Below are 27,336 nucleotides of genomic sequence, written 5' to 3'. Positions count from 1 at the left end.
CTTGGGACCACTCATACCTCAGTTGTGGAGTACTTCAAAAACTTCATAAATTATAGTTCTTGTGAGGCTTAATTATTGTGTGCAAAACGCTTTGATATTTTGGGATGAAAGGAGCTAAATGCATGTGAATTAGTATTTATGTATTTGTTTTTTTCTATAGGAGGCAGGAAACACAATTCCCCAAAGCCAGCTACAGCTTCCAGGCATCTTCCTATGGCACCTTCTCATCTTGGTGTTCTTTTGGGAGCCGTGATATAAAGCCTGAAAGCTTTATGTTTATGTTTGGGCTTAATCAATCTTGCCCATCTTCCCACTCCTTTTAACCTTTCTCTTGTCGTTAAGAAAGTGCCAAGCATGATTAATGATGAAGAAATTGATGCGGAACAGCCATTAAGAATAATGTCTATGCCCCAAGATTGCAGAAGAAGGTAGAACTCCAGCAGATAGTTGGCGGTCTTGAGTTGTGTTGGCTTCATGTGTTGGCTCTGATGGTTCAAAGCCARCTGAACCCTTGGGATGAAGCTCCTGCACAGAAGTTATATTGCATCCCGGCTCTACCAGGATAAGATATTGTAGATGTGGGGACATTTGGAGATTTATTATGGAATTTTGTTTTCATGTGGACTCRCCAGAATGCAGTTCTGTTGCCCTTCAGAATAAAGTGAGTTGCTCTGTTACTGCTCTCGTCTRTTGGGTGGAGAAAAATAATGAGTCAAAGGATAAGACCATCTCTGAGAATACATAGAGGCATGTATGTTCCTGCTCTCTGCTGGTGAAGTTCAGAATTGCATTTAAATAGGAGTATCTGAGATCTTTTCTGCTCTAACTGTGAAATTCAGAGTAGTTTGGGTTTGTGCCAGCCATTAATATGTCTGATGTTGGCTTCAAATTTATTAAAATACTATGACTTGGCTATTTATAACTTGTAACATGGTTTCATGATGGATTCTATAAATTGATTTAAATTCAATTAATTTGGTTTMTTTCTTTCTGTCTACCTTTATCTATCTATTCTATGCATATTCTATAAATTTATCTATCTATTCTATGTATATTCTGTATCTATGTATAYTTATGTCTGTCAGTCTATCTACATTGTTTTTCCCAGCATGGGTGCTATTGTCTTCCATAAGTCTTACTTTTACTTATGGCATGKTATACATATTTTTCATACTGAAAACAAGGCAGGTTTTCACTTGACAGTCAAATATGCCTTTTCTATTACGATATTCTCTTGTTCCTCCTGCAAAAATTCTAATGTGCCGTGCAGATTCTGTGCAAACCTGCCTGCATATGCCCCCACGCACGCGTGCACACACTCCCCGAATGTCAGCAGCTTCCATCCTGGCAGAAATGAATTGCCTGGGCATTTGTTAATTTGAATGAACATGAGGCTTCTGCTTCTCCTATGGAAAAAAAAAAAAAGGAGCTAACCCAACAGTTTCTCTGGGAATTCATGCAGTGTGAACAGAACACGTCTTGGCAAAATGGCGAGCCAAGAAATTCCTCTTTAGTTGCTCTGTTAGGCAAACTGCATTTTAAATTTCTTGCCGAGGGCTTTGTTTGACTTGCCCCAGGCAAGCTGTTCAACATATTTATCAACCCTGTTGTAGCATTAGAGCCAACGCTTATCTAGGAAGATCATCCGCTTAATGCCATCTGTCATCAGGAGTTTTATTTCTTTCAGCTGAGCTTGTTCTCCATTTCATTTTTTTTATATATATTCTTCCCAACCATTTCTTAGTTGATTATTTTCCAGTGATTTCAGATATTCTGTGATTGCTCAAATATTCAGTGGTTGCTACATGTTAAACCGCTAAAGACATCAATAATACAATTTGATTTTAAATCCTGATTGATAACATTAATCCTATATCCATCCAGATGGCGCAGCAAAGCGTCCTACATATTACAGTGTTATGTAAAAGACAGATAACATTACATGTGAATCTGGAATTCCTTCCAGATTCTCAACAGGAATTTGAAAAGATTCAAAGCAGCGGCTATGGGGTAATTCATGCTAGATTTTGATCTTGGTGGCTATTAAGTCATTTTAGATCTTCAGGCCCTTGTAAATCATTGTGTAAGTACCCAGGCAGTGTGGATGGATTTGACAAGTATCCATTCACTTTAAATGTGATTCAGAGATCACAGTTAAAGTCAAAGAGCATATTTCTATGTAGAAAACAAAATTTAACCTTCTGGAACCTTGGTACTTTTGTCTTATATATAAATGCGAGGAGGATTCTTGTAACCAGGGACACAGCAGCTGTGTGTTAGACCATAGAGTGGATGTTCTTCATGGGGTGCCAGGATGTCCTCACCATCAAACTAGGAGACCTGCTGGRCCACATCACAACTTCCTTGTTGCTGCCATGCCCATGTTCTCCTTGGATGAGAAGGAGGGAAAAGGAACTTGATGGTACATACTGAAGCCTAACCTCACATTTCAGGATGAAGGCAAAGTACCCACCTTGACCTGCAAAGTATGGTCCTTGCAATTTAGGTTCAYGCAGTGAGTATCTCTGGCCTGATACTAGGAAATATCAGTAGCTGGAATGACTTTAATCAATCAGCTGTACCGACTGCACTGCACAGTATTTTATAGGAGAAAAGAACAATCATGGATAGTTAGCATTCGCTGGAAATATATGTAATGAGCATTATTATGTGCATATATATCTTGCTGAGACTCACTCTATCCCTTCCAACTGAGGGGAAAATGTCATTGCAGTTCAAAGCAGCTGAGCAATTCCTAGGCTTCTACACATTTTATAGAGGTAACTAAATAAATYGCATGCAAAATTTGTGCCAAAACCCATCCTGGCCAAGAGAAGTGGGGATACTGGCAGCTGTGTCTTCCTCCCGGAGAGCTGTTGGCTAGGGTAGGACTTGCTGAGGTAGACCTGTGGGATGCACTCTTGGCTGTCCTTTACAGCAGCAATGTATAGGAGCAGCCTGTGTCCCCAGCTACTTTTGGCTGCGTTTTTGGGCAGTTGAGCAGCTGGCAGAATCACTGCTTCCAGGGTTTTGGAACAGGAGCTGGCACAAAAGCTGCTCTCCTCTGTCTAGTGCGCTCCCGAGGATAGATCCTGAGCTTTGGATAGATCCTGAGCGTTGGATGGACCCGTTGACTCAAGCTCAATGGAGGCGAGGGAGGAAGTTTGCAGGACACGTTGCTGTTTGTTCTCTCAGCACAATTTTGTTTAAAACCAAGAGTTTCCATTCTGTGATAAACTCCATTTCCTATTCCATGCAGTGATAAATTCCAAAATCCATTAACAGAAGAAAGAACAGGATGCATGTCCTTTGCAGCTCATCATCCACAGCGAAGCCTCTTGATCTGCCTGGTTTTGGAACAGCTTCTTAACCTGCTGCATGGAAAAGTGCCTCAAAGTGAAGTGAAGGGATCGCGGCAAAGACTTGGAATACCGTGGAAATGATGCATTTGTTCCTCGGAATATGAAAAAACGAGTCCTCTGATTGTGTGGATGTCCTGTCGAGCTGCTTGGAGGGCAAGGGAGRGAGAACRGTGGTAAATAAGGCTGGTAGGAGGGACAGATGGTTGGGCTGTTAGGCAGGAGCCTGGTTGTGTGCGCACCTGATCCTCCAAGGAGGAGGACACGCCATGAAGAACATGTTGAAAAGAGTACAACATGAATGGAAATACCGTGCACGTGGATGCCTTTCTGGGAAAATAAGAAGATTAGCCAGTTTATAAAGAATGGTTGTAAAAACAATGTGCTTCCTCTGAGTGTCTTAAGTGGAAAGCTGAGAGTCCCAGAGGCACCAGCCTCCTTGAGCATCTGAGGAGCTCTGAACTTCACAGACTTTAATTAGTACATAATGGGTGCATCTTATTAGGTTTTAATTTAGATGAAGAATGCACTTTTGATGTCAGTCTCCCAGTTGTGCCAATTTACATCATAGAGCCATGAATCTGAATTGATATCGTGGAATCTGAGCGTTATTTTTCAGTGATGTGACAGGAACACACTGTGGAGAAGGGGATGGGAACCAAGCTAGTCAAACTAGACTCCGTTTATAGATACTAAAGAGAAGTAGGAAAGATTAGGGTACAATTCACTGTATTTTGGAGTATTTGATCCAGCTACAAATTCAAAGACTTTTTTTTTTTTTTTTAAATTTAATAAGGCTTATATATAAATCATGGATGCATTTTTTTCCCCTTTGCCTTAAAATATGTAGCTGGTTGGATCTGCTTGGCCTCAAGATGCCATTCAAGGCAGTGACGTGTCTCTCCTGAGTCCTGTGTCACTTATGTCAGCCTTGTGTAGATAGATGTCTTAGATATCCTGAGGCATCTCAAGCGGCATTGGATGTCTTTGTTTAGGCAAATAAATTAATCCCTAAATGTATGAGCTTCTGTTACAGTCAACGGAGACCCAGTCAATACAGTTAACATCGTCTTTAAAGCTCTTCATCTCACAAGAAAGCAAACACCTGCGGTTCAATTCCGTTCAGTTTCTCTTCCGGAAAAGTGCAAAATATTAAAGGTTATTTTTTTTTTAACAACAGGAGGTGCATTTCTCTTATGAGCGTAATATTTGCTTTCATTATCGTAGGGTAAAAAAAGAAAAAAAAGGCTTCAGCTTAGGCGAACTCCGTTTTGCAAGTATGCAAATGCTCTGGGTTGCCTATGGAAACACATGTTCTGCTGAGCGCGGGGCTGCGTCCAAAAAGAGTTGTTCCGAAGACGCAAATACGCCTATACATGGAGAGGATGGTTTGAGAAAATGTAGAGGCTTGTAGGAATGGAGGTATTAGCACTCACTTCCAAATTGTGTCTTTGGTGTTATTTATAGGGATGAAGGCACCTTTCAAGATTCCCATTTGAATCTGTTTGTTTTGAAGTTCAAAAGCGCCAAATCTTTAAATGCATTTTTTGAAATTCCAATTAAGAGTCAGTCAAAACTCAGCACTGAAAGAATGGGTTTTGTTTTACAAATTAGCAATTAAAAAGTGCCAAATATCTTCARTGTTTAAATAGTCTTCTGCAAAGCCCAGTATGATTAAATTACACTTTTTGGGATTTAAAAGTATGTTCCCAGGATCTTCCCTTTTTTTTTTTTTTCATTTTCCTTCTTTTAGGAATGCCTCCTAAAGCTGCCTGTCGAGCACTAGAGCTTCACTCACGCAACCAGTACAGGGGATTATGTAAATTCTTTCATAAATAGTTCAAAATCTCCTTCTTTTTTTCTTTCCTACTTTGAAATTACCAGTGACTTCTTTCCCCTTCGGTATTTCTTCTTCTCTTTGTTGCCTTTTTCCTCTGTGTTGTGTCTAATTATTTAGAACATCTTCAGTTTCCTTACTGGAGTAATAACAACTAAGGAAAGGTAACTTTGTGGATTGCAAGAAAATCTGAATTCTTCCACTGAGATGTTTTCCACCTGTTTCAGTAATCACTGCTCATGTTAAGCAGGGCTTAAGGCAGGCAGAGCTCTGAAGAGCAGGCACTTTATGAGCTAATACCACAATTCAGGAATGCTACGTGGCATTTTATTCTTAGCATTTCTCGCCTTGTGACAGACAGTTCCTGCCTAGAACATGGCACCACTTTAGCAGAATAACAAACACCAACTGCCGAATGTGTTAATACCATGGAAAAGCAATTTTGCATTATTTTGTTGGAAATTATGTCCTTTTACCAGCAGTTTTTTTGTTATTATGACAAAGTTTCAATTTTATCTGTTTCCGTGCATGTGAAGGTGTATTGTTTGTGCCCACATACTTGAGAAATAATGAGGAGAGTTTGGAAGGAATGAAGTATCTGTCTCTCTGAGGAAGAATGGCACAAGGAATCCAGAAATAACCTGGTGACAGAAAAGGTGTGAGATATCACRACAAGGATGTAGGTCTTTAGGTCAAAACAACAGGTCAAAGAGGGCTTTGAAGGAGAGAAACCCAAATAATGGTTGTTGACTRAAGCGAATTGGTAACCACTACCCTGATGATCAGCAATTTCAGGCACTGGAGTAGAGGATTTATCAGTCATTAAAATGCTTGAAATAAATAGGAAAAGAACAAACACTTCTTATTTGATCTTGATGCCTATGTCTGAACTCCAGTCTGTATTTGTGTGGTGTCCATAGCTGTGCACTCAGGTGTGGACCAGGGTACGAGTGTGTTCTGGAGAGCTTTTGGGTCTCTGCAGTTTCTTAGCATAGATGCCCACTCACCATCAACTTGGCATGCTTGTCCTACCAACGTGAGTTTGATTCTGTGCCCTTCCTGTAAATCTCTTAGGGCCCCAAAGAACCATCAACATCAAATCAAAGATCTGACAAATGAGACCTTGGAAGAYTTTAATGGCCAACACTTTCTGTCGTTCAACTCTAAGCTCAGTGCTTTGCATTCAGGAGCAGGAATTTGCAGCCCAGACTTGTATCCAGGTTATTCAGATGGAAGGGAATGCATGGAATACAGCACCATTGGAAAACAAACAAAAACAAAACAAAATAAAACAAAAAAAACAAAACAAAAAAACCCCCAAACATCCTCAGAAATGGTCCAATATCCTAAATCTACCCACTTCTAAATAAATTCTGTTGACCACTCCCACTTCTGCCTTTCTCCTAAACCCGATCACAGGGTTTAGCTCCTGCCAGGCACCTCTTCACTTTCAGAACAACATGCTTTGGTGACCACTGTCTAGTTGCATCGGAGCTTCTGTGGTAAGCTGGACAAGACCTAATGAAATTAAGAACTTCCAAGTTTAGGCAGTGCTAAAAAACAAGCAAAAGGCATCACTGTCTGGGCTATCCACGTGCTTACATACCTAAACTTTTTAGTTTAGAGATATAAGATTTAAGCAGACTGTATCCTGTCTCGTCCTCTCATATGAGTTGCATATGTAAAGATAAAATACTGCTGAATTGTCAGTATGAATTGTGATTATCAGCAGGAATGAAGACTATTCCAGAGGACTGGACGGCCACAGAAAAACTGTATTCCTGATGTTTTATTGCTCTGCAATAGAATGGAAAATATCATGTTTGGGAACCTGTGATGGCCTTCATGTACAGTTGGGTTTCTGTATAATTAAACAATTGCCACAGGCATGATTTCTAAAAATTCTACGATCTCTTTTATGTTGACTCTGGCAAAATCAGATGCGGTTTTCAATAAGCTTATCTAATTCTGTAATGCCTCCAAAATGTCCTCCTAGATAAAGCTGTAGGAACAAGTAGTCAGAGATAGCAACATCTTAGGCATTGGCTGTGACGAATTAGGAACCACAAACAGGAATAATAAAGCAGTTTTTCTTTTCTTTTTTTTTTTTTAAAGAGAAATTTGAATCTGAACTTTGTTATACAAGTTCTGTATAGAAGAGTCAAGAATTTACCTTGATATTAAAATGGTATTAATGAATATTGCATACATATTTCAAATTATTGAAATTATCAGAGATGAATATTGGGCAGGCTGGTGCAGTGATTTTACTTGCAAGGAACTTGCACAACCTTTTGCCTGTATGTACGTGTATAAAAGCACGTCCCAAGAAATATGCTTTTAAGTAAATATTTGTTTGAACACTTGAAGTCTGTGTTCAAATTATGAGTTCATGGTGGACCAGGGARCAGTTCCTGGGTCATCGCTCTAGGCTCCATCTCTACCCATGTCCCAACTCYCTCTTGGGATGAGGCTTGGGCATGTACTAGCCACCTTTTATGTTCTCTGTCTTCCATGGGAAGGAAACTTGAGTGCATCTAGGGATTCCTGATGCTCCCTAGTCACGTTTTTTATTTGAATAATGACGGGACAACAACTGCTGGTTGTTCTGTGGAGCACAGACAGCGTCATGCATAAAACCTGTCTCACTAGATTATCTATYAATTGACTGGACCTTGGGGCATAATTACTGGAGAACATCCCAGGCTTTAATTGAGATAAGATAACAGTGTCAGGTGAAGAAATACCCCCTAGTTTAAATCACTATTAGGTAGRTGAGCAAGGGAAACTTCTCACCATCCATTTCTCATGGATGGGCATTCTCAGTTGCTCCTTTTGCAAAACAGAGAGGGAATTGCAAGTGAAGTCCTACAGCAATCTGCCACCAACATAATTGAAGACCTTGAGCCTAATAGCCTTAGTTTTCTCTGTAGCCAAGGGAGAAGACTATAATTTGATGAGCCATTCAGACCCACTTTGCCCTCAGGAGATCCCTGCCTCTTTCCAGGTCTCCAAAAACCATTGAGAATCCTAATTTATGTGCCTTGCTTGAACACTTGATGTAGAAGGAGAAATCTGAGTCGTTACTTCTGTATTTTGGGAGCGTTACAGGCGGAAACAGAGGCAGGAGTTGGGCAAAATAAGTTATTTTTGTTTGAAGTTAATATCTGAAGTTTCAAAGAAAGAATATGCCTTTGTGAGCCATCGTAGTTGGTAGAAGGGACTGCTTTGTTCTTTCAGTTGTACTTCAAAGGAAATCTTCTGCTATGTTTTAACCCAAGATATCTGCACTATTATCGATAGAAAACCTGTCACGGGTCATTGATTTCGAAGCATCATTGATATTTAGCTTATTTTCTACTGCCTTTTATTTCAGAGATTTTAGTATGGGAATAAGAAAAGGAAGCAAATTATCACTGAAGGAGAAAATATGTTGCCCATAGTCGGGGATAAGCAAGATAAAGCCAGAGTGTACATGACGTGTTTCAGCTCTAGGGAGCCCTGCAAATACTAACTAACATCTCGTTGCTATTTAAATCTCCAGAGAATTGCGAATTTTAGCCTTGTTTATTCCTTCTCACTGCCGTTCATATAATGCACTTGATTCCTATTACCAGGAGATTTTTGCTGATTTACACCTGCTGAGGATCTGCTGTCCTTTGATAATTGGCCGTGTGGGTGAATGAATACCTAAATTTTGTCTGAACATCAAATATCTGCATGCATAAGTTGTTAAACTGACACATTTTTCCTCCCATATAGCATATAATTTAATCCATTATTGCTGCCACCTTTAAAGACTGCATATGCCTGAAAGCAGAAAATTAAATAACTGTTTGCCATTAATACAAATTATTGTGTTTTGACAGCTTACTAATCAAGTAAAGTAAAAATGGAGCTGTACAAATAGGTGCAATTGCCTTTTAAGTAACTTTTTTTCCATCTCCATGAGGATTCACCTTGCCTAGACCTTTGAACCCTTCCAGGATTTGTCTGCTGTGATATGTTAATATTCAGTAGCGTTATTWAAAAAGAGCTTTATTTGAGTTGTTCATTGATGCAGAATGCATTTCCCAGCATAGTTACCCCCTGTATAATCTTGGGAAGCATCCAGCCGCATGCCAGTCGTAGACATTACTTCCAGTACAGTCTATATCAATTAATATGCAAATGAGTGATTTCCTATTGAGCTGCTTTTGACATAATGTTACGTTTTCTCTGCAAAATTCAGGTATGGGCTGTTTCTGGGGAGCTGAGAGGAAGTTTTGGAGGCAGAAGGGAGTCTACTCCACTCAAGTGGGTTATGCAGGAGGATATACCCCGAATCCTACCTACAAAGAGGTGTGCTCAGGTAAGTCTTCCACTTCATTTTTTAAGCTTTGTGATTAAAATCTTGCTGATTATGAATGGCATTGAATTAAATGTAGTAATATAGACATTGGGTATACACTAAGCTTACCGTGCAGTCTAAACTATCTATGGTATCTTCATGTGTCATCTCCTACTAGCTGTGCATTTAATGTATGCATAAAGGTTCTGCGGAAAATTCAAAAATAAAAGGTATTTTTGTCTTCTTTGCCTATGGTATTGTTATATACATCCTCAGGAAAATGGATTCTGTTTCAACTTATGCAAATGTGTTCTTTATAAAAACACCTCCAATCACCCACTACAATTTCTTTCCGTAATCGAACATACAACCACTGGCAGCCAATTGAGTAATGGTTCTGTTAAAGCAAATTCGTGCTTTCCTCTGCTCGCTGGGGGAGAACAGCTTAGAGGTTTCCTTTTGGTTTATTTTCTTGTTAACGCTTTTTATGCCAACTCCTGAAGTTGTCCTACCATTCTCCCTGACAGTTGGTCACCTAGGATTGAAGGCAGGCKTGTAAAAACTTCAGCAGTGCAAACAAGTAATGGACACTTCAGCAACTGTGGATACATGCTGCAAGGCACCCAGAGACACAGAAACTTGAATATGGTAAAAATTATGAAAGAAAAAATGGTTTAAAGTGATATTTTGTAGACAATGCTGCACTTACCGGAAATTGCCTTATAAATGCTAATCACAGAATCCCAGGATGGCTGAGGTTGGAAGGGACCCCTAGGGATTCAGCAGGGACACCCAGAGCRCGGGGCACCCGGGCGCATCCCGGCGCGCTGGCAGATCTGCAGAGCAGGAGCCTCCGCAGCCTCCCTGGGCAGCCTGGGCCAGGGCTCGGGCACCCTCCCACCAAACAAGTTCTTCCTCACGGCCACATGGAGCTGCCTGCGCTGCAACCTGCACCCACTGCCCCTTGGCCTGCCCCTGGCCACCACCCACCAGAGCTTGCMCCTTCCTCCCTCCATCCTCCCCTCGGCTCCTTGGACACRCTCACCAGCTCCCCTCTCASCCTCCTCTYCTCCAGGCTCAMCAGGCCCCGCTCGCTCAGTCTTTCCTGATAGAACAGATGCTCCAGGCCCTTAYAGAATCACGGAATCACAGAATGGTTGAGGTGGGAAGGGAGCTCTAGAGATGATCTAGTCTAACCCCTGCTGCTCAAGGAGGGACACCCAGAGCACAGAGCACAGGGTTGCCTCCAGGTGGGAAATCGTCTTAATCATCTTTGTCGCTCTAATAAAGATTTAAAGAGAATTTCTTATGGTAACTCTTAGTAATGTGCATGTTCTCAAATGTAAATACTAGTGTAACTAGACTTTCAAAACATCTCAGATGAAATAAAGAGCATCATGCCTTTAGGATTAAATGATTTATGGATACCTATAGCTCCTGGAAAGCATGATAAGAAGGAGATGTCTCAGCAGTGGATGGATCAGAGGTACCTGTCGTATTTACTCAACTGCACCATACTTCTTTCTACTTCCACACTCCTACCCTGGGAGTTTGATTCATCATTTCCCTGCAGTGTGTGCATAGCATTTTTATGAGTATATACAGCCTCATGCCCATCTAGCAATTTTTGTGTCTCTATTTCACGGCCAGAGCATTAAATAATTAGATTGTTTATATAGGATAGGGATGCACTGTGCAATTTCTCTTGCCTGACACGCTCCCAGTTYGAGTAGACTGGGTAGTTGTGCTGGAATATTGAGTGGGTCTCTGCAGATAGTGCTGGCAGCTGGCCAAGGGGAGATGTGAATATAGGATAAGGTATGACCRAGGGAAGCAGAAAGAAGGTGCTGACCCTTAATTCTATGCAATGTAGGCTAGAAGGGGTCATAGAATCATAGGWTGCTTAAGGTTGGAAGGGACCTCCAGAGGTCATCTAGTCCAACGGCCCTGCACACACAGGGTCCATGTTACCATCTGCTTTGCATTTGACTGAGACACTTTGAGAGCTTTCCAAAGCTTTTATACATGGCATTTCACAAATAGTTAACAATAAGTAATAATTAAATAGTAATTTATTTCCGTCCCAATTTAATGTTATTTAGCTAGAACAAAGAAATGGGGAAAATCTTTGAACTCTTACTTGCTGATAGTTGTTTAATTGGGTGTGTAGTGCAGAATCATAGCTGAGGTTATTTTAATAGTGCCTGGTTTTATGCACATTTGCATTGTAAATGTTTATATACCTCCATTTACTGAACAGAGGAGGRTTTTTTTTTGCTCAGAGATATCCAGAAGGAGAAGCACATACTTCATAAACTTGTCGGTGTGAACATCAATGGGATGTGTATGCATTGCACATTTCTTTTCTTAGTTGTGCAGCTGAGCTGAATTGGAGGATATACTGATTTCTGCATGCTAATTTTTTCTTCCTCCTTAGATTCCACTAGCCCTATCTTATTCTGATATTATTCTTACTTTTTTTTGCAGCAGAATTATTTTCATTTTTGAAGATACTTTTTATAAGTCTCCTTAGGGAGGGTTCTCACAAGCTGCCCTCAGATATTGCCATCTGTCTTCTCCTGACTTCCATCATTTTCATTGGGAAGAATGGTATTTATGAAATCAGAAGACTGTAGTAAATCAGCACTCTCCCTGATTTCTTCATCTGTTATGGCAGATCAGCTCCTTAAAGGACGTTTTCTTTAAATATAGTTCTAGAAGGGACATCCGTGCCACCTCAATGGTATCCTCTGGGCTAGTCTTKGAGCTCTGCTTTCAACCTGTGCAGTTGTGAGAATCTATGTTGGAAAATTATTTTTGTCTATCACCTTCTGCTCTGAATAAAGAGGTGCAACTTTGCTTGGGATTAAATATTTAGTGCCCCTTCCAAAGCTGGACCACCAGCTTCACCTTAGCCACAGTGATGTGGGTTTGCTCTTTTCCCCACACTAAGCTCACTCTTAATATTTCAGCCTGTGGTGATTTTTGGTTCAGTTGTCTAAATGTCAATTTAGACATCTGAGTCATCTGCCATTCTGTAGCTCTRTCTAATAGATTTTTTGGAGATGCTAGAGACCTTTGGACATCTTAAAGGCAACGCAAAGTCCACGTGTAAGCAACTAAGGTTTTCTGTTGCTGTGCATTTAGGATGTCCCCGAATCAATGCAATCTTATTTGGAAACCTCTGGTAAACTGCCTTAAATATTATTTGTCTTAAAAAGTAGCATTGCACTAGCATCTGTGTCTAAATATGTGGTAGTTGAGGAATGACTCAGACAGAGGCTTGGAACATATTGTCTTCAGTTTGATATTCTGATTCACTCTTTAGAATAATTTATTTGACCATATTGCATGGCTAATAAGAAAAAGCTTAGAGTTTTATGTCTTCTTCATGGTTTTTGTACATGTTCTTGAGACAAAATGTCGTGTGGTTGTCAAATGGAGTCAAGTTTGTTTTTCATACCCCCGGTGTTCCGGTTTTCAGCCACTATCTTCATGTGATGGGCTCCASTGATAAGCAAAGGTCATCTGCAGACCTGATATGAAGGAAGGGGACAAAATTTCTACTGCAATGGCCAACTCATGACTGTGCTGCTACATGATGTTTGGTAACTTATAAAAATGTGTACCKGTAATGGCCAACTCTCAACCTCATAAGCCTTCAAGAATAATGTTATTCAGCTGACTCTTGTGGAGGTAGGAAAGTCCTGATTCTGCTTGTAAAGGTCAGATTAATGTTATCCTGTTCACATATGTGACAGGTTGTTACGAAGATTCTCCTATCAGTTGATGTGGTGTGTTGCCTTGTTAAATTGGTGTTTAAGAGATAATTGAGCTATTTTGAAACTTATGAATACAGCGCTGGAGAATTATTTTTACATTTCATGGTGACGACCATACAAATGAAAATCTGAAAAGGCATTCTGGAGTGGGTGAAGGATTGGAGCTATTTTCAGTGCATTAATCCAGTACATAAATACACCATTTTTGGCCAGCGTTAGACAACCCAGGATGTTCATTCACTATGAAACATCTTTTCATATTTTGCTTACAGATGTTCAGAACAATTCTGTGTTTATCTGGATATTCATAAGCTCTTTGAAATCTGCATAGCTCAAGTGGCACTGAAATCAGAAGGGAAAAACTCTGCTGTTGTTATTCATAAACCAGTTGTGTACAATTACCATATAAAATCTGCAACTAAAGATGATTTTCTTAAAAACACGGCAGTTTGTAGGCCTGTAGTTCAAGCTGTTAACATTTAAGCAGGTCGTTTTATATTTTCGGTTGTATTTTTTATCTTCAATCATTGTAATGTTAGAAAAGTAGATAAATCTGCCATTTTATTATCTTATTTGTTATAAGGCTTAGTGAACTTAATGGTATATTTAACCCTCTTTATAATCTAGTCAATTCTTAGCACTTTTCAGAAGCATATTACCTTGCATATAAATTTAAATTCTTAATGGTTAACGATGCAGTATAAAAATATGCTACATGAACTTAGCTTCCATGGTGTTACATACAATATTTTATTGTAAAATCACTTTATAAGGAGTGAGCCATTACTTGCAATATAGAGACAATGTAATACAAGGAAATAATTCTTTCCTTCTCAAGTTTGTCCTACAACATACTATCAGTATGTACTATATCAGTGCCTTATATCACTTGAAGAGCCCTTCATTTAGACATCACAACCCCATTCCAAAGCGAGTGACTCTCCAAAATGCTTAAATGTATAATTAAAKTACAAATATTCCCTACCCTTTCTATAACTTATAAAGAGATCTGAAAGTTTTCATGAACAGGCATTGAAGTCCACAAGACTAAAGTTTCCAACCAAGCCAATGGTTCACAACATTTTCTTTTTTTTTATTAGATTGTTGTCAAGAGAATAGATTCCTGTTATTCCTTTGTTAGTCCTTTTTCCTTTTCTTATAAGAACAGGCTATAGGAATTTTAATGACATATAGATTCTGTGAAGATTCTCAGTGTTCACTATGGCCTTGATCTGTAAACATGTCAATAAGATATTGGCCAATTGCTCTACCTCCCCACCTTTTCTTTTCCTTATCTTACCTGTGAGGAAGGAAGGAAAGGTCAACMAACGAAAGTAGAAAATACTGATTGGATCAAAGGAAATGGCATGTGTTGTGGACATTAGTGTTTYATGTAGTTTTTGTAGCAATTGAAGAGCAAGATACTACAAGAAATATATTCTTTTTAATAGCTAGGCTATAGTTAGAGTAAGTTGCGTTTCTGTAATTTTGCCATTTCAGTCCCAAGAGCCTTCTAAATCTGCAGACAAAGCCATGATACAACCCTGTAATCTGTAATCTAGCCTCAGTCCAATTGCTGAGTCAGGAAATAAAATGAATGTACCAATCTCATTTTGGAAAATCGCTTGGAAAGGTGAAGGCAGATGCTGCTGCGATGTTAAAACCTTGGCAACAAGAAATATAACAGATGTGTTGAATTTTAGTTACCTGCTACATTGCCATTCTGCTGAGAAAATTGACTGTTTTGTTATGACTGACATTCTTTTTCAACAGAAGAGCCTTTTGCTGACCAAAACCAACTTCATTATACCTTAATATACTGGGATACAGAACTGTGCTTTGTAGGTTCATGATTTAAAATAAAAGGCAGCATTAAGTATTTTTTATCAACCATGTTCTGCAAAAGAAAAAAAGCTCCCTGTCCATAAGGGATGGCGGCTCTATCTTTAATCAAGGTTAAGTTAACATTTCCGTTTCATAATTTGAGTTCTCAGGGCAAATGTCTTGGCTGACTCGAGCTTGTAGAGATTAAATTGATACTTATTATTTGGATACCTGATTGTGCCTCGTGGCAAATTTAAAATCATAATGGCCTCACTAGGATTGCGTGTTCCTTTTATCTATTTATGTCACCCTTGTCCGTAATCACAGGCCTAGGTACTAGTAGCAATATAAATACTAAATATATTATTTTTTATTAACAACTTTATTTGAATTGTATTCCGCTGAGATGTCTCTTTTCCTGCTTCTCATATCCTGCTTTTATTAAAGATATACATAAAATGACAATCTGATAGCTCTGGAGGTTGAAAAAAAGCCATTACAAAGCAAGTTAAAGCCAAAAATCTCCTGACCTGGAGCCTGCACGAAGCTCCTAGAGGAGAGTCCTCCAGGTTTGCAAAAGGCAGGATTAGGTTCTGAAGTTTACTGTGTCACCATGCCTGGAAACACAACAGCAACCATCAGGAAACTCTGCTTGCTCTCTTTAGTGGGTATATTCGTGTTTTTCCTTTCAAAATTTTGAGAACGATGGCATTAACAAGGGGTTCACTTCTGCTGTTGCAGTTAGGGTTGATCTTCATGCTCTTCTCTTGCTTTGGAGACTCTTCAACAATGAGAAGAACAAAAGAAGTGACCAGTCTATGGAACTGTCCCCCCAGAAGTGCTGTTAGCACCACTACATATTATAATTCCCTTAAACCACTGAAGTCAGCTTTGACTATACATATTTATGAGAACCATTCTTGCTTTATAATAGTTGAAGTATCATGCCCAAGGCAAGCCTGCAAGTCAAAAGACAGAGGAAAAACAAGAGGCAAAGGAAAGGAGTAGAGGTAGGAATTTGAAGAAATCAGGGGGAAAATACAGCTGTTGGAAGGTCATCACTCGGAAAATAAAGCAGATGGTATGTCTGATTTCTTCCTTTATTTCTGGTTTTATTGCAGTGCACTGGCTTTATTTTACTGCTCGTTCCCTAAAATCTTGATTCTTAGTTCATGTAGTGGCAGCTGACTGAAGTGCTGTGGAGCTGATGTTGGTATTTCTGGAAGTATATATTTGGGAGAACACTGAAATTACTAGGTATGAACTCTGTAACCCATTTTGATTTACTCTCTTTATGGAACATGATCCTGTGGTGGGAGGTGAGAGTTTGTAAATGAAATTCCACCTTGCTGAGATAGGTTMATGTTTTAAGTCATTTTCCTGTGACCTGCATACCTACTTCTTGGATGAATGATAAAAAAAGTCTAATGACAAGACTTTAACATTCCACTTTTTGCTCAGCAGTGCCCAAGAACACTATTATACTTATAATAACCAAAATTATTACAGTCAAGGTCTTTGGTGTTTTGTATTTGCAGCCCCACTCACTCACACATGGGTTTCTTAGGGTAGCAGTGAGAGGAGAACTTGGCCCAGGCACAGGTGAGGCAGAGCCTTTGGGCTCCTCCCGGCTGTGATGCACTGTAATAAGAGCTTCTGTATTTAAAGGGAGCTAACAGCAGGCTGGGGGATGGTTTGGAAATGATTTGGGAATAGCCAGACCTCATGGGAGTTCTCTGGATTGCTCAGGATGATTAAGATAGCATATACAAATCCCTGTGGCAGTGTGACTCATAATAACCAACAGTGGTGTTACATTGATGATTTAGAGGCTTGCAAGGAGAAAACAATCACTAAGGAGGTAACTTCTTTTTTTCTCTCAGCTGGAAGAAAAAAATTCTTGAGCCAACTCAGTTTTTTTTCCTGATTGGTCTTGGCTACTGCAATAATGAAAGAAACATCCATGCACATCTTATGGCATCATCCTCCCTGGTGTGCTTCATATACAGTATTACTGGCCAGAGATATTTCTTCTTCCCCAATGGTTAGAGCAGTTCTTGTCATTCATCTACACTGGAGTCAAATTGTACATGAAATGTGACCACCAATAGTGCTAACAGCCCACTTCGTCTTCACATCGATGAGAGATCTTCAGCCAAGGCACTCAATGTATCCGGGTTTAAACCTGTGCTTGGAAAAAAAAGGAGAAGAACACTGCTTCAGATAGGGAGTTCCTGTGGAGTAGCAGGCACTCTTAAAAAATCAGCTAGGATAAAGTGTCCTAAAAGGATGGGCAATGTTCTGTCTATCTCCTGAAGGACAGAAGATCCTGTTCTTCTTTGATTCTCTGTTATCAGCAGTAGTGACATCCCGTGAAGTTTTGTCCTGGATACACACATGCCATATTTACGTCAGGAAGCTGAATAGGACATTGACTTGGTAGGTGGCCACCCATAGTGTTCAGTTGCTTTGGTGGTCCCTAGCATGATTTCATCCTGGCCATCAGCCTATCCTGGGCCATTCCTACACATGGTTCTCTACATTTTATTGAGGGCAAAAGAAAAATTGGTGCCACGGCTTGCACCCACAGTGCTCGTGGAGTGACTGATCAAATCTGTCATGAACAAAAATAATTAGATGGCAGTAACCTTTACCTTTCTTGCTCTTCCAGTTCCCCATGTGATTTTATGCAGGGTTTATTCAGTGAAGCAATTCAATTAGACACTATTTTTGTTTTCTTTCCAARGTGTGTAAAATGTTAATTGTAGCTGAAATGCCTGCCAGGGATTCTCTCCTAATGTCACATCTATACAGTTCMCTCTCTGCTAAAATAATAGAGCGGTAGAGTAGAAGTATTTTTTAAAAAGTGCCATTAATGTTTTGAATACTGGACTCGGCATGGACTATGATCTAGCCGGGTAAAGCACAGAAAAATAAAGGTGCTTATTCCCAAAACATACCCTGTAAGAGAAGAAGCAATGGATTGCTGCAGACAGTTGGAGAAATCAAAGGAAACAATGCAAAATTTTAGTCATTATGATAAGCAGTCATCTCAGCACACAGTATATATATATGTCCCTAATTTGCCCTTGCTGATTCCTGAGTAGAGTGGTAAGTAAATGGAAAGTCATTTTCAGTTATTCTGTCCTTGGGTTCCCAGACCCTCCAGGCTTTAACTGGAGAACAACAGAGACAACAAAGAAGACATTGGTCCTTCTTTTGAGGTCTCTCTTCTCAGCCATGAATCATAGGGCTGTTTCTTAAGCTAGGTTTCTCATGAATATTTGATGTCATCAATTGTAACAGCTTTTGGAGAGTTAGGGGAGAAGAGGGTTTCTGACACGAAATGTCTTAGGTCAACTGGCTGAGTGTGGCAAGTGGTGTCACCGCAAGGTGGTGGCTCTTGCTGGGATGGTGAAAATAGTAAGATTCAGTGTGAAGAAGAACTTAAAGGAGTGAGTAAAGATTAAGTGATTAAAGCCTCAACATATTTGGGCTAAATGGCTGGTAAATGGATGACAAGGTTCAGTTCAGRTACTTCTCAGGGACAAAGAGAGATACCAAAAGTCCTTCAGCACAAGCAGGATGCTGCTTGGAGAGTTGATGTCCATCTTAGGTAGGTTATGGAACCCTCTGGGGAGCTGCTTGGRCAGAAAGGCTGCAGGGCCCATGGGCACTTCCAAGGTCTTCATGTCCTCCTCACAGCACATCTGCCTCTCCTTCTGCATCTTCCTTCAGGTTTGTTCCTGCTGGAGGAGAAGGAAGTGGAGATGCTGTCAACCACTTACACAAACTGTTGTGTCAAACTGCTTCAAGGAACTGAAGCAATTGCTATACCCTTTCTTTTTTTTTTTCTTTTTTTTTTTTCTTTATTTTTTCCCTTGCAAGCAATACAATTATTCTCTTTAGCTCCTCTAAGAATGGGCATTGAGGCTAGAAAATGCATTACAGCTGGCAGCCTTGACTAAGATGCACCTCCTTAATTTAAAGGTTAGAAGAGATTCCAAAAGGAGGGGAGAATTTGCCATCACTACAAAGCTTTAAATTAGGGTTTGTTTATCTTTCTAGAAGATGTTCAATAGCTTAACCATGAGCTATTAGCCTCACTAATATGAAAGAACACTTTCCTCTTTGGAAAGAATCTGGAGTTTAAATTCTCAGGCTGGTGTTATTCAGGTCATAATCTATGCTGGCCATAAAATTTCTCTATTCATCTTCAAAAGGTGACATGTACTACATACTGGACTGAAAGTTTGCAGGATCATCAACTACCATGATTATACATTGTTTACTTTTTTCCCCCCCTTTTTTCATTTTTGTTTTGTAATTACAGTGTTTTAGATTTCCTGGAAAGGATACAGGGTTTAATCATGTCATTATATGTGCTGAATGCTGTGAAAATGCTTTGTTCCAAGTCAAGTAGAACACCATTATAATATTCATATCATCTATTAAAAAAAAAAAAGTAATAAATTGGTCCACATTGATCCTGGCTATAATTTTGCTGATGTCGATGGTGTTAGATCAGGATGAAATTTGTCTCAGTCTGTTAATAGAAGAATACAATAAAYGAGAAAGAATGGATAGTGAATGCAAGTAAATCTTGGAAAGACAAGTTCTACTCCGATTAATTAGGCACTGTTTGCGCCATGTTTTGAAGATACACAGAATTACAACAATGCTAAATATTATTGTTATTTTCTGAATGGATTAAAATGGTGAGGAAAGGGGTCAGGATTCTGTTGCATTCTTCTGTGAATTTTTGGGAGCGTCCATTTCTTCTGCCGAGCTCACCCTGAACCACTGGTAGGTGCAGATGGGACCATTATTTTTCACTGCTTCATTTATTTTGGCTTAACAAATGGCTTCATTTTATTTCTTCCCTCGTTTCTCTCTGTTCCAGGACAGTTTAGCCCTTCTGCAGGTGTTCCAAAGTGTTCAAATTTGGACAGGAGTAAATGTGTAATGAGTCCTCCACTTACTCCATCTCCTAGCCTGCCTTTGTGATACATTCTCAACTCTCTTAAGTGAGACCGGAATTAAATGAAAAATATATAGACTGGGATCCGGTGTACTTAATTTAGGAGTTGAACTTAGGTTTGGCAGTGCAAAGAAGATMGGATCCAACTTTTGGCAAATAAATAGGTCAGGTGTTAGGTGGCGAGGGGACCTCTTCTTCCTTCTGCTGCTGAGGGAGCACCACTCTGCAACCCGAGAGGGAAATGTGTTGGGTAGGGAAGGAAGGAGATGAGATTCTCATATGGAAAAAGCAGAACTAAGAATCCAGATTGGGTTCGTGTATCTGTCAGGAAACTATTTTAAAGTAAAAATAAAATAATTAGCCACGGGAATGTCCAGGACCCTAGATGTTCTTTCTCTCCACCTCCTCCCCAGATTCCCGTATCATTAGGGTAAAACAAGCTTCCCACGTGGCTTTTTAGCTGCAAAGTGACCTTCCTTCATCAAGAAAAGGAATGAATGGGCTTCCTTAGCATTTCCTCCAGCCTGATAGCTGGGGTGCTCTTCAGCAATGTAGCTCTAAGCCCCTCATCCTAGAGCCAACGAGAATCCAAGTCTCTGGATGAAGTATCTGAACCTTGAGCAAAAGCTGTGTAAGATGCTGGCACCAGCTTCTGCTGCTTCCGAATTCATTAGCTATGAAAAGCACAATWTTCAGGTGTTTTCCAGAGATTTCCACAATCTTGGCTCCACCATAATTTCCAGTGGTGAGCAGTATCTTTTATATAGCCCTGCAGATTTAAGCACCCTTCCATTTTAGAGAGAATTGTTTTAAGGCCTGTTGGAAGGGTGAACATTTCAGGAAGCTGAGGAAAGAGAAAATGATTAGTTAATAGGGATTTTTTTCTGCGACTAAACACACGTTTGTTGCTACTGCTCTTGTTGGAATAGCCAGTTGTGTTCTCCTAAAGGTGCCGAAATAAAGTGTCACACACAACAGCTATGGAAGTCAAAAATCTGCAGGCCGATYTACTATAAAGCCAAGCGCCTTGCTGCATATTCATCCACTTACTGCCTTAGATACGTCTCTAATTCCTTTATTTACACTCTGATAAGAGACTTTTCTCCGTGCGGACTCGTTGTTACCATGAAATAGAATTTGTCTACACATGATATGTTCATACAATGGCAGAATTCATCAAAACAATTGCGCTTGGAGCACTGATATCACTTAGTTGCTTCTCGCCTCCTTTATTTCCATCTTTCCACCTTTGAATTGCTGAGCGGGAGCTTTGCTGTGGTGTCAAAGAGTATCTTACAAAAGCAGTTGCCATAATGTTAAACCTAGATAGGAATTTTTTATACAGCACCGCTATGGTGAGTTGTTATTCATTTGTACCCAGGCCTATTTGATAGCTCTTCATTAGAAGAATGACGCAGAGTTTTAAGTAACAGCTTGCTTAGAAATCCTTTTGTTCCCATTGTATTTGATAAAGATCACATAAAAACGTTTTCAGGTAACAATTTTTTTTTTTCCAGAAAGTTACCAGAAGATAACTCCCTTTTTTTTTTCACTTCTTCCAAGAATCCCCAATGTAGCACCATCGTTTTCACGTAGACCTCTGATGCATCCTCCCTCTCCTCTTTCGAAACAACACCTAGAAATGAAACTTGTCATGAATATATTTATGAATATATGTATACTGGAATTGTTTTATTTCAGCTGATAAGTAAACATATAGATGAATATTTTACATTAGCCATAGTTTTCAATCTTCGTTTTAAAATTCTGGTTCCTTTCCAGGCTTGTAGAACTGTGCCCTTTTCAGCTTCCTGATATAAATATTTGATTGTACCTTGTAAAACTTTCCATGAGTAGTTTATAATTATGGAAATTTTACAGTGTAGGATTGTATATATTCTATACAATGTCCCCCCACATCTGCTCTGAATATTTTTCTTTGAAATGTTACTTTAAATTGAAGGATGCTTTCAGGCAGTGATTTTTACAGGTCTGCAGGATGCGACTTGGTGACTTCATTCTTTACTTACATAAACTGAGCCCTAACTTCATCAGAGTTGCTATTCTGATTTATAATGGAATTATTGAGAACAAGATCGGAGCCTGGCCCTACAACTTCTGTGATTTCGATATATTAAATACAAGCAAAATGTGATAGCAAAACATTATGTGACTTTCTTTTCCTACTGGGTGGTCTATAACATATTTAGTGTCATCTTCTCTGAAGACCTTCTGTAAAGATTAGATGTTAAAAAGAATCTGTCTCCTGCAGAATTGTTCTAAATTGGTTAATTCTCATTTGAAGGGTTTTTTTTCCCCTTCAAAGCATTGAAAATATTATTTTCTGTATCTCCTTCGCTAAATGTAGCAGGATCTCACTGCTGTGAGCCAAAGTAAATCTTATTTCATTGTAAAACTACTACTTTGACAYAACCAAACGAGAAGAAGGGGGAGGGAGGAAAAACCCCGAAGCCAGAAATTACTGCTTGTGCAAGGATAGTGTTAGTGGTTGTGCTGTTCCCTTCTAAATAATTCCTCTCTAATTGGTAACCCAATGTAATGGGTAAGTGAACATATTTCACAGCAGCAGCTGTTGGATGTTCAATGACTGGAAAATACAGTGATGCTTAAGTGTATGGAGTGCTCATCCCATCAGGAAGAGTAAGTTAATCATATACAATTCACTGAACAGTGGAGTTGCATTTGCCGAGCAGTGGGCTGCCTTTTAATTGTTGGGGGCCTTTTTCAATATCTTGCAGGATCTTTTGTCTCAGCTGTAGCAGTTTTGGTTGCATCCCTAAAACTGTCACTCTTCCTTATTTTTGCAAGGGCCTAACAATTCCTCCTTCACAATGCAGCTTAAATTGGACCAGATGCTGCATCAATAGAGCAGTCTGCCCATCTCGGAGGCATTAAGCCCAAAATTATTTAGAAAATTGAAGCCTTTAACATACTCTGGATTAATGTGATTAAGTAGAGCTTGCTTTAATTCATAGCCATCTATTCCTTTATTAATAGCCATTTCATCAACAGGAGCAGCACATATGGGTACAAGATGACTGAAAGTTAAATTGATTGCACTAAGCCCGTAAGAAAAGCATTTAATGTTGCAATAATAACTAATGTAAGACTTCACTGTGGGGCATTTTAGATAGATTTAGATCAGCTTATAGACACAGTATTTATTAACATCTTTTAATTTTTGATATAAGCTTGCTGAATGAAGGTATTCTTTTTTTAATCCCTTCTTTAAATCTGCATTTGATATACAAGATCAATGTGGTTATAAAGGAGAGCCCCTTGTGTGAATGCTAACAGCTGGTCCATGCCATAGTGGGGTCTAGTCTTTCCTTCAGGCTTAGGAGCAGATAAAAAGCCAGAAAGGTTAATTTTATGTGACTGTGTATCCCTACATGCTCAAAATACTCATGTTTGTGATGCTACAAACATTACAGGTACTGAAATAAAACATGCTAATAGAATGTGTTTCATTTCCACATATAATAATTATACAGCTCATATAAGACCTATAATACAATGGTTCCATCCTTCATACCTTTGAACTCCAATTTTGGGGAGGATTCAAGCTTATTTATATTCCAACTCACTAATGACATATGTGTGTATGTTTACATGCACACACATACATAAAGAGCAGAAGGAGAAATACTTGTAGTAAGAATTTTGAGAAGAACAAAGCGGAATCTGTAAGTTGCTCTTTTAAGTGAGGTAAGCATTTTAAATAGCTGATTTTGGCAAGTTTATAGTGAAATTTTAGAGGAGTGAGCACTTTATAATGCATATGTAGGAGTCCAGTTGACCAGGTTTCACTGATGTTAGATGAGGTGGAGCCCCAAATCATTTAATGCACTGTATCCTCAATTTAGGCACCTACAGACCGTTGATTTCATTGCAGAAGCTTCGATTAAAAATCTAAATGTCGGGTGTRTATTCTTCACCACAATGTAATGTTTTTTATTTCTATAAGAATTTATCTAACCTCAGCTTTTAGGATCCTTCCCATGCTTTTTTTCCTTAGAAAGACTGAAAAGACCTTCTCCATAGGAGAAATGAAAAAACAGAATTACTGCATGGAATGGTACCTGTAAGAAAGAAATTTGCCACACTTAATGTTATTAAATTTAAATAGCTCTCACAGTAGTAGGCAATGTACAATAAACATAAATGAAGTACGTTATTTGAATATACAACTTTCCTAAGTTTTTTATTATTATTATTTTTATTGATATTAACAGCTGCTTTTGTTGTCTTCTAAGTATTTGGGGGAGTCTAGATTGGATGTTTCATTTTGGGACAAATTAATGTGAAGGAATGTGTTTAATTTGATTTTAAATCCTTTGTTTTCCTTTCTTAAATGTTCCCAATTAAATGGGAATTTCAGAAGGAATGCAAGTAACCTTTATTTTAAARCTCTCCATTTTTGAATAGCTGAGTAGAAATAACGGATAGTCAAATGCAATGAATGTTCATTAAGGCTAAGCAGGAGGTAAATGCTTTCTGTAGTCTAACAAAGTGCAACATTTACATTTAAAAAAATGAAAAAAATATTTTTTGTTGTGTGTAAGTAGCAGTGGTAACAGTAGACTATTTACTGGAGTCAATTGTAATTAATTTCCTCAGTGGCTGAAAAGAAAAATTGTTCTTATTGGTCTTTTACAGCATAATTAATCATCGGTAAAAATTCGCTTTATGCCGCTTCTTGAGGTTAAACATTGGCACAGCCATTCATTAAAACTGGGGTGAAAATTAATGCCTAACAGGTTTGCCACAAAAAGTTCAACATCTGCAAAGATTAGAGGTTAGTGATTGATCTACTTACCTTTATTTTTGAAGCTTGGAGCTGGAATATGGGTCATGCGTCTGTAGAAATATATTAGCTGGTGTTTGATCACTTTTCAGCAGTTAATGGTCTTTCTGGCCATTTTGACACAAAGAAGCATGTTCTTCACTGTATTTTAGAGTAGTTAGTCATCACTACATGGTGTGTTATCATCTGGATGAGCTTCTAGGAATGAAAAATTCCACCTACCATAATCAGGACGTATTCCAAAATCTTGATATGATATCAGATAGTACCAGTCACAGAGCAAGCTGGACAATATGTCGAAGAAAAATGAGACAAAGATAGTAAAGGGATGAACTTCTTCATCAAGGAACCTCCAGAGAATCTGCTCATGAAGAATTGAAACCATAGACTCTTTTCCAGTTGGAGCTTCTGCCTTCAAATCCTGTGTCTCTCATCCAGCCAACTTCTTTAAATCTCTTTTTTGTCCATCAGTCAAACAATTTTTTCTACCTTTTCTGAATTCCCCCCTCTCGCTTTTCTGAGATGGTTTTAGACCCAACAAAGACTGTGCATGTTATTTAGGTGTCTCTGACCTTACTGCAACTTTTAATACTTACATTGGGCACTTTTTAGCTCCCTCCATCAATAATCCTTCAAGAATGGCTTGCTAAGGAGGGCAATAGTGATTGTTTATATTCAACAAAGTAGGATTTCAAAGACTCCTAAAGATAAGGMATACTTCTCTTAAGCCAGTGCAAATGAAGTAAATAAATATCATTCTMATGCATTTGATTTGGAGATTTTTTTGCTGATCCTTAAGATACTTCTGTGCAGTTCCTCTGTTTTATCTGCAGTCTTCTGTTGTGTTGAAAAATGTCCTGATCTCTCTTTGTGCCCAACCATTGGTCTTCCATCAGTTCTCTATGGCAGCTCCATCATTACATAGAGCTTTGTAACTATTGAGCTTTCTGTAATGAACAGCAGCTAAAACCAATTGCTCTTTACTTTTTTTTGCCCAAACATTCCTTTAGCTGTGTCCCAGGTATATAAATTGTCAATGTTTTGTCTTTTTAGGCTCTGATCCACTTGCACAGTTTGTTTCTGCTTCAAGACTGCCTCAGAAAACAGGTTGCTTAGCCTTTGCTTAGAACTTTCATTTCTTGAATTCTTTTATGAATTTCCATGTACATTAAAACGCTTGTCTAAAGCCTTTGGCTAGCGTGAATTGATTCTGCATTTTTGTCCTAGGAAGCTTTTCCCTGGAGGCTTCCTGAACGGCTGTCTATCATCCTGCATTTCTCTGTTCCGTCGCTGTCTCTGCTCCAGCTCATGCCTTTGAGAAGTCTCTTGTGAATCTGTGTTGCCTATATTGCGTTTTGCATATTTGTTTTTGCAAAATCATGCTCCTGATCATATTTCTGTATGTCATATAGGTGTCAGATTGGTTTAATAAAAGTTTGATAAGAAGCTTTCACAGTACAAATACAGTGATTTATCTTCTTGCTGGATTTCAGCCTGCAATTCTCAGGTATTAATAGTTTATGTACAGTTTTATTCTAAAGCTGATGTTGTTGTTCAGGTTCACAAAGAGGCAGAATTGGCATAGTTCACAAATTTAACCTTGTTTTCAGACATCTTGAAGTAGAAGGTCTTACTGGAATCATTCTACAGAGAAAATAATAAATCTACATATTCTCTTATTCTGGTTGTAAAGCACAGGCATTAGAGTATCCTGCTCTCTTCTTTATCTCCCAGATTATTTAATGCTTTTGAACTTATTACTTCGAGATTGCTATAAATAGATGTCTCCAGGGATTATATTTACTTGCATTTTTTCTTGTTCAAAGTTGCTCTCAAATCATCTCATGCTTGTTACACTTATTCTTTTCTTTCCATTATATCTGTTTACTTAGGGAAATTCTGTCATGTGTCGCATAACTATATTATGATATTTCAGACATTCTCAGAGTCACAGAATGCTCGAAGTTGAAAGGGATCTTTAAAGCTTGTCTTGTCCAATCCACTGTTCAAGCGGGGTGTCCTGGGTTGCTCAGGACCTTCTCCAGGTGAYCTATGAATGCTTCTGGGCAAATCTTCTGTTAAGACTCTTTGCTGGAGACTTGGACCTTTATTATCTCCTTTCTCCCAAGACTGCTCCCAGTTCTTCCAGACTGAGGAAATTTTTGAGATTCCTGCACCCACTCTACACTACTAGGACAAATCCATGGACCATCTTCTTCCATTTTGCAGTCATGTTGTTGTCCCAGAGTACTTCATGTTGGAAGTTGTTTGTATTACGGCTTTACCTTGGCTCTTGTGGGAAGTACAGAACCAGTAGAGAATAGGAGTTGACCTGTTGGAGAGCAGCTCCATGGAGAGGGACCTGGGAGTCCTGGGGACACCAAGTCACCCGTGG

General features: G+C 39.1%; 1 protein-coding gene across 2 annotated transcripts in view; it reads left to right on the top strand.

The window, feature by feature from the left end:
* The window catches only part of MSRA (methionine sulfoxide reductase A), a 229,153-nt gene that overhangs the window by 97,866 nt on the left and 103,951 nt on the right, over nt 1-27,336 (top strand). For both annotated transcript variants that reach the window (XM_026040882.1, XM_026040887.1), the window contains exon 3: nt 9,428-9,547. In XM_026040882.1, the coding sequence (XP_025896667.1) occupies nt 9,428-9,547 (120 nt within the window). The remainder of the gene's footprint in view (nt 1-9,427; nt 9,548-27,336) is intronic.

The sequence above is a fragment of the Nothoprocta perdicaria genome, unplaced genomic scaffold (genome assembly GCF_003342845.1).
Source record: "Nothoprocta perdicaria isolate Ctin4 unplaced genomic scaffold, notPer1 scaffold_101, whole genome shotgun sequence".
NCBI lineage: Eukaryota > Metazoa > Chordata > Aves > Tinamiformes > Tinamidae > Nothoprocta > Nothoprocta perdicaria.
This window is presented reverse-complemented; position numbering and strand designations above follow the sequence as displayed.